The 11,728-nt window shown below is 36.9% G+C and overlaps 1 protein-coding gene across 1 annotated transcript; it reads right to left on the bottom strand.

Moving 5' to 3' along the window:
* Positions 1-239: 239 nt before the first annotated feature.
* AMBN (ameloblastin) lies at positions 240-11,493 on the bottom strand. Its single transcript, XM_036878964.2, is given in 14 exon segments — positions 240-724; positions 727-875; positions 877-1,004; positions 2,841-2,885; positions 3,292-3,336; positions 3,432-3,491; positions 3,541-3,548; positions 3,766-3,796; positions 4,680-4,931; positions 6,593-6,697; positions 7,193-7,240; positions 9,236-9,286; positions 10,511-10,579; positions 11,479-11,493. Coding segments are annotated over 14 exon segments (1,158 nt in total). The 3' UTR covers positions 240-572.
* Between the last annotated feature and the right edge of the window lie 235 nt (positions 11,494-11,728).

Genomic DNA, 11,728 nt, shown 5'->3' with positions numbered 1-11,728 from the left:
GAATATACCAAACCCAGTAATAAATACCAGGCAGGGACTGTCCACCAATCCCTTTTTAGTAACATTTGGATGAAATACTTACAATTTTGCTAATATGTGCCTTGGCTTAGAGAAAAATTTCCAAAGCAATGTCCCATTTTCTGAATGTAACAGTGTCCTGCTACTAAGAGAAATTCTGTAGTCCTAAGACAGCTAAGAAACAGTGATTTTCAAAGACAGAGACCCTTAGACTTGCTCTGATGTTGTTAATAGTGTTTCTAAATCACAGAGACAGTGGACACATTTAATTCAATAAGATAATGAAAGGAAGAAGGGGACCTATATTATTTCTAAACACTTGTATTTATTAATATAGGTTTAGTGCTTTTAACACCTTTGCTGCAGAAAGGTAATAAGTGTTTTAGCAAAAAGGTATGCTATGGGGACAAAACTGGGGAGCTTGTGTACACAGAAAGCAGCTGGTAGCTCAAGGCTCCTGGAAATGCCACACATCATGCATTATCTGGGGATGCTGGACCTTGTTTGCTGGCATCAGTGTTTACACAATGTCTGGGATCATTGTGGTATCTGATCTAGGTTGTTTCTTCCTGGAAACCCTGGGGTGTGGTCATGTCAGCACTGAAGGTCTCAGAAGCATCAGTGAATCCAGGAGTCATTTGGGGGTCTGCAGTGGCTGGAGTGACCCTGAGGTGTCTGCAACTCTGTGCTGCAGGTCCTCTGCTGGGTCAGGAACCTTGCCCTTAGGGAGAACAAGAAGCCCTCCTAGGAAACTGGTTGCTCCCTCTGGAAGGTGAGCTGGGTTTTGCAGACTGGCTGGGTTGGCCTCTGGCATTGGGGAGCCTTGTGCACCTCCCTCTCCCTTCTCTGGGGATGGAGGAGTCAAATTCCAGAGTAAAGTCCCCGCCCATGGCTGGATTTGGGGGCATCCCTCCAAGGCTGGGCCTCATGCCTCCAAATCCTGGAAACACAGCTCCATAGGCCATGGGGCCTCCTCCCCTGCCTCCCTGGAAAAAGCCATTTACCGAAGACATCATTATTACAAACCATGAACTATGCCACAAAATTAAACCTGGTTAGGTTCACTGAGAAACCGTAACAAAGTGAGAGTCAACAGGCAGCTGGCTGACAGCTCTGTGAAGCACATTTCTCAGTAAGCTGGCTTTGAAATTTAATAAGGCAGTGGGTGAAAGGGAGATTGAGACCTTTTGCCATGCCTGGCCCAGAGGGTAGGAAAGAGAGAAATGGGGAAGCAGGGCAGGACCCAATCTACCAGCAAAAGGTAGTTTGAATTTAATTTTATGAAAACAAAGAGGAAAGAAAAAAAAAAGCAGCTGAAATGGGCAATACCACCATAAAACAAACAAAAATGACTCCATTCCTGAGTTTGCTGAGGGGCGTTTGGAGGACCTTGTCAATATCATTTCGTGTATCCCCCAAATGAATGAGCCCTTGTAAGATTCCTTTTTCTTTCCTTCTTTTTACAACATGTCTAAGAAAAAGAAGCTTGATTTCTCTGGGGGAACTGAAATATTTTCTTTCCATAGACAGAATTCTAGAGTTGACCATGTTTCCTTTTTTTGCCTTTGATGCCAAAAATTTCAGAATCAGTATCTTGGACTGTTTACAGCAATTGTGCAGTGCTTTGTAACTTGCATATTGGGATTCTCATTTCCTCACAATTTTGACTCGTTTTAAATTCAGTCTTCAAGTTTTTGGTTACATTTGTTGTGTTTTCAATAAGCTGCAGCAAAATCTTTTGAGAATGAGGTGGAATATAAATAAATAAATTAAAACTAGAAGATGTTTATGAAAGCATCTTGAACTTCTCCTAGTTGCGTTGGTGTTGGGTAGACAGAACACTCTTTTCTCTTACTTTCTCCCAGCTTGCCATGTTAAGCCTCAGGGATTCATGTCCAGGGATGGCACTGTGGCCCCTTGGGTTGAGCCAACTGCTTTCTTCTTTCCCACTCTTATAGCACCTCTGTTCCTCTTATCACATGCTTTTGCCACTAACTGCCCTTTTATCTATCTTTCCCATTGGTTAGACTGTAAACTCCTTGAGAACAGGAACCTTATTTTTATTGCCTGTATAGTATCCTCCTACGTGTCTAGTTCAAAGAGACACCCCATAATGTTGGGGTGCCAGCTTTCTTTCAGTGATTGTATGTGTATTAATGTGATAGGATCTGCAGTTCATAATGATTTAATTTAGTATGGTTTTTGTTTTATTTTGTTTTGTGCTCTAACAGATGTAACAGGTAGGGATTTCTGAAGGAAAATGTCAAATTGTGTGAGTCCACTGATCTCAGGTTTTAAAATTGTAATATGCATGATAGTGATAACAGAATAAGAATGTATTTAGATTAACTTCTTAATGTACTTTGAATCTCACAATAATCACATTTTAAACAGGTAATTTTCTTTTCCTTTGAAGATCTCAATTTGGATGTCTAAATTATTTGTAATGCTATTGCATTTCTTGTTTTGAGGGATTAAATGGCCTGAAAAGGAACTGGGACTCTGTATCTATCACGTGTGTCTTTTTTGGTTTGAAGCATTTGCTGTTCAGTGATAATGGCTTTTCGAGAGAGATTTTTCTGACTCATCTTCAAGAAATGGGGCGAAACCCTGTGCCTAAGATCACTCATCACTCAGAAGTGACTTGAAGGGAAACTTCATGAAATCTTTGCATGCTTCTTCAGAATCAAGCTTTTGGTTTTAGAATGGAATGCTCTGAGTTCTGTGCTGTATTTTCAGTTACAAATGTCTCATGTGGCCAGTTATCTGTGACCGTTCTTACCTGGCCTCTATCTTAAGAAGAGCTTGAGGACATTACTCACTGCCATTTCTTCTGAGCTCATGATGCCAAGTCTGGCAGCAGCATTCTGTCTGCAAAGAAACACTGCATCATAGTATGAGCCAGCTGATTCCTATTATCTTTGTAGCTATTAGAGACAAAGTTCAAAATCATTTGGGCTTTTCTTTAACCTTAATATTAATGCTGTGCAGCAAAGTGGTGAGATGAGTCATTATTGAATATATGCAGCCAATTGGATAATTCAGGGAGAAAATTTACTTTTTCTTTAATGTCATTGTGTATGTTTGTGTGTGTGTGTGTGTGTGTGTGTGTGTGTGCGCAGAATTATTCAAATAGTGTGCCTCCTTGCAATTTCGGTTGCTAATGTAGGCATTCAGAGAATATGTAATCTATTGTGTGAAGCCTGGAATTTAGAATTTTAGCTGTTAAGGTAACATTTAGTTGAAAATACTTTTCATAGAATTCAGACTTACCAACTGATTTGCTCCATAGGACATGTAAAACATTCCTGGGAAAAGCTAAATATAAATACAATAATAACCAAAAAATGTGCTTTCCAACGGAAAAAAACTTTTAAGTAAATTACAGAGTAGTGTTATTAAAAAATACTAACTGGAGATGGTTTATTTTGTGGAATTGGTCCCTGAGATATCAAATGGGCTACTGGGAACATCTTTAAGTGGTAGAAAACAGAAAGAAGTAATTCATATCTGCTATAATACAGACAAGTCTCCCATTACAACTGCTTCTAAGAGTTACATGAAATGCACTTTCAGATGGATTAGTATGGCAAATATGTATTTAATATTTAGGAAAACAAAGGAACCTATTATGCTTCATAGTCATGGATAAATGAGACAATTTAAAATGTTCCCTTTTCTTTCTTGAAGCACAGGGTTTTTTTTCCTGAGGAAGTGTCTCATTGAGATTTATACTTATTGATGGACCTTGCAGATCAGCAAAAGCCATTCTTGGTAGCTGCATCACAGATAAATATTAAAATTACCAAACAATCAAAATAAACAAAATGAACAGAACCCTTTAAGTTAAAATTATGATAAAGCAATCTGAGAGGAGTTTCCCTATTTTTACCTTCATTTAGTCTGAAGGTCCAATTCAAGAGATTAAAATCACCTTTTGCTGACATGACTCAAGTGCATGGACAGGGAGCTGGGGCATGTCTATCATGAATTTACTTTGTTTTGCAGAGTAGAAACTAAAGAGTTTTGGAATCCGAGTACATCAGGTTGGTTTGCGTCCTGGCTCTGCCACTTAATTTTTGTGTAATAGTGGGAAAAACTCTATAACCTCTTACAAGTCAGGTATAATATCTGACTTTAGAGGATTGTAATCAGGATGATATAGGAGAATGTTAAATGCCTACATGGTTAGTTACATGGTACCTTTCTTTTTCTGTCCATTCTTTTTTTCTCTACATTGTTGCACGATTGTCTTGTATGATTATATATATACATATATTCTTGCACAATTGTCTTCTCTACTACCAGATAGAGACATAATAATACAAAATACTACTTGCAATGCTGAGATATCAATTGCTCTTCTCATTCCTTCCAACATTGAGAAAGATCCTGATAGGAAGCCTGGACTTCTTTGGGCTATTCATTTCCTCTGAAAGCTTTCATCCTTTTCAACTAAGAAAACAAGTTTTACAGTCACAGGATCTTTTAGATTCCATGCAGGGTTTCTGATGGCAAAGGACAGGAATGGATATCTAGTGATATGCTGACTGCTTAAAACCTTATGTTTTCACACATTATGCCCAAAAGCTCTGGTTATGTAAATGTGCTCTGTAAATCATTTTTTTTTTCATTGAATTAGCGGATAATCCTGATCTGACTCCAGAGAAAAGTATTTTGGCCTTTGGTGGCTTATCTGCTGGTGCCACCTGCTGTTGAATCACTGACTTGTCTGCTTTCTGCAAGGACTGCTGTCCCTGGTTAACTGGAGGCTGAGGTCCTCCCTTCTGTGGTGCGTCCTGGTTGCTGCTTACAATCGGGGGCTGGATGAAAGGTTCCTGTGTTGGCTGTTGAAGCTGTAAGGATGGCTGAGATGGGAGAGGTGCGGGACGCACGGGCAAAGAATATTCATACTGTACAGAAATTTGAAAGGAGCACCAGGAAGCAATGGCTCATTGAACCATGGTGCCCAGAATTTCTACAGCAAAAGGCCTTGGGAAGCCTTCTACTGGGAAGAGAGTCTAGGGGACCTTTCTTGAAGCTGTGTTTACATAGGCAGCACCAATTTACTTAAAGTCAATGTTATTTGGGGCAGTCTAGAGCATGGCTGCCTCGCCTGCTTCCTTTGGGACTTCCACTGCTCTTGAAGATGGGAAGCCATGAGAACTTCCTGGTAGAATGAGTCATTATTTCCTCTTCTGGGTTCCCATAGCTGCCTCTGTGTATCTCTATTTTACCACTTTCTCACTGGGGTATAATTATTTGTTATAAATCTTTGTCCCCCAGTCAAATGAGAGAGAATAGCATGTCTTTTTTAGCTAATAGTCCCTTATAGCCCCAGGATTTAACATGTGTCCTATAAGTACCTGGCACATGGTAATATATTTTTTGAGTTAATGAAGGAAGAAAGGGTAATCAAATAAAATATCAATCAAATTTCTGCATTGTGGAATCCATTTTGGAAATAAGTAGAAAAATAGTCCCCACTAACATACTTAACAGTCCCACTACATGTGGCTTAGTGAGTCATACTATTGTATGATCTGCAGTCAGAGCTTTCGGTTACAACAGCCGTGTTTGTTGCTCCTCTTTGAAATTATTTGTGGTGAATGGTTCCTGATTATTTTTAAATCAGTTGCAAGTTCCTTAAAGTGGCATGAAGTCTCACAACAATCTGGCTCTTCAACCTTTGTCTACCTCTAAACTGTCCTAAGCCACACTTCATCTACCTGGTAGTATGTCATCTGTCTCATCTCCCAATCAATCTGAAATTTCATGAGCCTTGGATCCATTCTTAAATGTTTTTACATTCACTCTCAGTCTACAATTTGGTTTATGCATTTATTAGGCATTTAATAAATAATAGTTATGGTGTGATATATTTATTGATTGCTGTAGGGTTTATGATGTTTTACTCAGGACTTTGGCATCATTTTTAATGTGCTCTTGAATAGTTATTTTGAGAATCTTTTTTTCTTATTAAAGTGTCATTAATATACAATCTTACGTTGGTTTCAAATGTACATCACAGTGGTTCAGCTGTCCCCGTGATCAACTTATATTGTGATTGCGAATTATTGTGCCCCTTTATCCCCCTCCCCACTGCACCCAACACACCCCCTTCCCCTTGGTGAACATTAGTCACTTCTCAGTGTCTATGAGTCTATTGCTGTTTCGTTCCTTCTGTTTTGCTTTGTTTTTATATTCCACAAATAAGTGAAATATATGGTATTTGTCTTTCTTGACTAAAATGAAAATTGTCCAGGATATAGCTTGCTCCCATTTTAAAGATAGTTTATTGTTAATAGCTCATATCTGTAACATAGGTATGATATTTTGGAGGCCATGTCTTCCTGTTTGAAATAAGGATACAAATGGGTTGAAAGTTTGGATCATTTTATTTAAAATTTTCCTAATTACTGAAAACAATTATAGGTTTTAATTTATGAATATCTGGGTAATTTTTGCTCATTACTATTACCCATCTGTGGTTAGAATATGACAATTTAGAAAAGACAAGCAAGGGAATATTTTAAAGCTTGAGGTTTCAAACCCATTGATGCAATTAACTTACCTGTTGAGTTTCCCTCAGTCTCATCCACGGGAAAGAGGAACGTGATGGGAGCAGATCACACGTCCACGAAGAATTAAATGATTTCCCCAAGCCAAGTCTTGGATACTTGAGACATAGAGGAAGAAAAATGTATGCTTATATTTCAGTATTGCTTAAACTTGGTTTTCATTTTCTAAAAAATCCATAGAAAATGTAGATATAGCAAAAGCAAGAGTAATATTGGTTAATTTAATATGGATAGATAAATGCTCTCTTTCAACAGTTTTACATTCTATTCTGAGCCAGACTGTAATATTCCCATGAACTTGTTTGAAATTTATTTTTTGAATCACACATATTTGGGGCTGTATAATAAAATTGATTATGCAAAAAGGGATTTTTTTCCTTATTAAAGAAAATTCAATATTGTGTTTATTTTCCCCTACCCTCCAATGCCAGGATCTTATTTTGCATTAGGTTACCTAATTTCTCATTTGTTCTTTCAGTATTTAGGACATTACCTATTCACAAACTTTGTGAATTACAATGCTGCTGCTAATATCACTACCACCTCCACCATCATTAATACTTGTAATAAGAAATATTTGAAAATAAGGTTACTTGAGAAAGCATGTTTAATCTCTGTAAACTTCCCAACTGTCTTATTGCCTTCCAAGGAAAAAATGTGACTTAGCATTTGCCACATATGTTCATTTTCTGTGTGATACAACTGATTTCTCAATGTAAGCTGTTACTAGCATGAAGTTTGGGGTAGCTTAATTTGAATAAAATAAAAGTAGACATAACTCAGATATCTAAGCTAGCCTGTGCATACAGTAAAACAAAAAATTTGACTGGATCTATACTGTCGGAACTCAACCAAGAATTAGGAGAAGTGCAAGTTGCCGTGCTCCAAAATTGTGCGACTATAGACTATCTACTATTAAAAGAACACATGAGATGTGAACAGTTCCCAGGAATGTGTTGTTTTAATTTGTCTGATTTTTCTCAAACTATTCAAATTCAGTTAGACAATATCCATCATATCATTGATAAGTTTTCACAGATGCCTAGGGTACCTAACTGGTTTTCTTGGTTTCACTGGATATGGCTGGTAATTGTAGGTCTGCTTTTGTTATGTAGTTGTATTCCTATTATGTTAATGTATGTGCACAATTTAATTAGTAGTTTAAAACCTATACATGCTTATGTTACTCTACAAGAAGATATGTCAAAGAAATAATCAATCTTCCCATGTTTTCTTCCATCTGCTACTTCTATAGCTTTTTTTCTTCCTTCCTAATTACAACCCTTTAGTAGAATTAGTGCCTCATATTGAAAATTACCAAGTATCATAATTCTTCCAAGTGGTAAAGATACCTCAAGACAAATGCTGGGCATAGAAGCCACAGGGCATAAATCTGCAAAGAAGTAAAAAGCTAACCTTTTCAAAGAATATTGCTTCTCTCTCACTTACCAACTTTACATTTCCCTGTATGGCCCCGGAAGATGACTGGTTAGCCAGAGATGGGTAAGATTCCTCAAGGGAGGAACAACCTAAGACAGGCACAGTCGCAGGGGGGCCATCAGGAGAGAAATTGGGGACCAACAGAGGGGAGGCTTAGAACCTCACCCCCCCTGTTTTGAGAGAAATCTTCTGCATCTGTGGATGTTTTGTTGCCCTTGGCTAGCTTGGATTATACTTAGTCTATAGGCACAGACCTGATCATCTACATTTGCCCTCTTACAGCACTAAATTATGTTTTCTACCTTTATCTTGCATCTACCTACCACTTCAGCATGTTATTTAAAAAAATAATAATAATAAGGGGAAAATGTGGGATTCACATATAAATCAAGTATAAAAATCAAACGAATAATCATATCTGACTTGATTGTTTATAGTTCATGATGCGTGATCAAAACTGAAAGTTTCTGTGATAGGACTGCCCTTGCACTGTTCACCATGTAAGAACTTATTCACTATGTAAGACCTTGTTCACCATGTAAGAACTTGTTTGTTATGCTTCAGAAGATTGGAAACTGTTGAGATATAGGCTTGGGGTTGATTAATGACTGTGCATTGAGTCCCCTATACAGAATTTTATCGTTGTTAACAATCATTTGATCAATAAATATGAGAGATGCCCTCTCAAAAAAAAAAGTAGACATAACTCTTCACTGAAAAGTGGAAATGTTAAATGCAGTTCTGCCATTGTTGTTATTATTACTTTTAAAATAATGAGTCTGCTTTTTATCATTAATAAAAAGAAAGAAAACGTGTCATTTAAGTGGAGGGAACATATTGAAACATGGAAAAATAGCTCATTCAACTGAAATACAACGTAATTGTGAGGCTGTTGTTTCATTGAGTCTTTTTCCCCCCCATTTAACTTATTTTACTTTAAAAAAATTCAGCTCAAGGAGGATATTATATATTAACATTGCTTTGATTTACATAACAGATGACATTCTAAAGACTAAAACACCTAAGAGTTTAAAATTGCAATAAAATTTTACGATGAGTCTCTAATAAACGTCATAAGTTTCTGTAGAACTGCACAGGACAGCCACAGACTTCTGCTGAAGAAAACTGAAAAGCAGCCCATCATGTTTCTCCCTTAGCAGGAGCATACAGTGGTAGTATTCCGGCAATACACAGACCTTTGGGCTCTAACTAGCTATGCCTGGTGCCCTAGGTTGCTGAGGAAACATCTAAATGGAAATAAGAATAATTTTGGTTTTCTTTGGTGAGAAATTTCCTTAAATGCTCACTGGGAAATAAAACCCACCCACCACATAAGGGCTAGTTGAGAGGCCACCATATTTATTACCAAACGATATGAACTTTGAGGCAGAATGAAGGAGTTTAAATTATTTGGGGAATTAATGTAACATTTAATAATTTTGCTTTACATGAATCATCTACCCTTTGCTGCATCTTAAGGCAGCAAAATCTGATTTAGTTTGAAAGTTACACTGAAAACAAATGAGAAGTAAAATAAACCAACAAAGTAGAAAACTGAGAGTACTTTATAATCTTAAAAATTATCACATGAGAAAGCAAAAGGAACAAATTTGAGCTCGACTGTCTTGTGCTTTTGACTGAATGCATTGGGATTATTTTTCCTTTATGAATGAGAAGTTCAAGAATATTTTCCTGAGCATGTATTATCTATTCTCCACCTTCTGCTTTTTATACAAGTAAAATCCCACCCATTGAGTTGTGGTGTAAATTTCTCCAAATAATCCAGTTTTGAGCTGGATAGAATCTTCATGAAAACAGAATTACAAGCTATTGCTGGAGTAGTTTAGTGCTCAAAGAATGGTATGCATATGAGATCATTTCTACATATGATAGAATTATGTAGCTGTGTGACCGTAACATACAATTAACCTCATTGCCATGGCATGTTTTGATTTAGGAAGCTTCAGCTCTCAGCCACAGAAGATGGTCCCTATAAGGCAAACTTTTTGGTTAATTACTAGCTTCAAATGGAATTACTTAGCTCAGTTTCATAAACATAGTAAATTGGATAATGTTGTTCTTTTAGAAATGAAGAAAATGTACTTTAGTTTTTTGAAGATATTTCCTCTTTCCATTCCAATTTCATAAAGGTAGCAAGTAGTTGATAATAGAATTGTGCCATGGCATTGCCGAGGCCATAGAAGTCTTATATGTTTGAATGAAAGGAGTAAGACAGAAATTTCCTTGCAATGGTTTAAGTATCTTTCAAATAGAAAAATCATATGTTTGACCTGTTGCCTTGGGATGGTAAAGCTTATATCTGGACAACAATGACATTTGACTCAGTAGGAACTATAAGACTGGATTAGTTCAGATGAGGCCATGCACGGACTCTCAGCCCATATCCTTCCATGCTGTTTGGTGTCTGACAATGTCTCTTTTAGGGCACACTCCAGAAAACTCTGACTGACCAGCACTGCAGAACTCATTTCCAGGAAGCATAGGATCAGTATCAGGTCCTTCATTTTAAAAAGTGGGATCTGAATTAGAGTTGTGTTAGAAAATTAAATCAGACAAATTTTTATTTCAGAATGCTTAAAAGACAGTATTTCAAATGAGCAGAGTCTCTGCTCTTCCAAAACAACCAGGCTCAAAAACACACAAAAAATGAAACAACTAAATGTTGCTAAACAGCTGAATTATATTTACTAGTTTTGGAATGAATTGACAAGCAATTAAAAAATTACTTAAGTACTTATTTTCTTTATGGAGCTGCAACCTGAATGACTATGTAGAGGCAACCTCCATGCATATTCTTTAAATTCTGTGTTTCGTTTCATAAAATGAGCTGTGAATTTGAAAATCCCTTCCACAATGTGAAATTTTGGTCTATTAAATTTGGTCAGGTTCTATACTTTGTTTTCCTCCACAGTAAGTTTTGAAATGCATTTGAAATGTAATATAACCAACAATTATTTCATAGCAAACCTTTATTTGCAGACACAGGGAATATCATTCTATGCTTATGTTATCCAGGTGGTCATGCCAAAAATACCTTTTAAAAATAGGAATGGACTGAATATTTTTCTTAATCCTAAAAGGAATTTAAATGTATTTTGTAAGTTCAAAAGGCTTTTTACTTTTACATGAATAGCAATCTGACTAGCCAAGAGATTTGCTTGTCTTCTAATATTTTCTAAAGTAGGTACTGCCACTAATAGTCACAAATAGAGAAAAAATAAGTCTCTAGACAAGTCTTTTTTTTCCTTAGCTGGAAGGGTATGAGGTATGTCTTCTCTGGATCATGCTAATGGTTTGTAATAAGTTATTATTCAGCTTCTGTTGACAAATGAAGATAAATCCTCATTATAAACACTGTCTGGAGATAGGGAAAAAGAACTTACAGGAATCATATGGAGATCAGAAAATCACGTTTTACCTTCAATGCTGACATGCACTGTGTTCTCAGAACCTGGTGATGCCAAACAAGATAGTTTTAAGAAAAGAAGATTAAATTTTTTTCTGGACTGTGCCTGGTACTTGCTCTGTATTTCTTATCCAGGAAAGACCTGAAACCCTTATTTAAAGTGACAATCCACCAATTGAAGTGAAATAAAATTAGGGAAAAGGAACTCAGTCTGCTCCTGCAATTAGCCCACACCCTTTTATTGCACCCAAGGACATTGGCC

The sequence above is a fragment of the Manis pentadactyla genome, chromosome 5, assembly GCF_030020395.1.
Source record: "Manis pentadactyla isolate mManPen7 chromosome 5, mManPen7.hap1, whole genome shotgun sequence".
NCBI lineage: Eukaryota > Metazoa > Chordata > Mammalia > Pholidota > Manidae > Manis > Manis pentadactyla.
The sequence above is the reverse complement of the archived record's forward strand: the minus strand, read 5'-3'. Positions and strand labels throughout refer to the sequence as shown.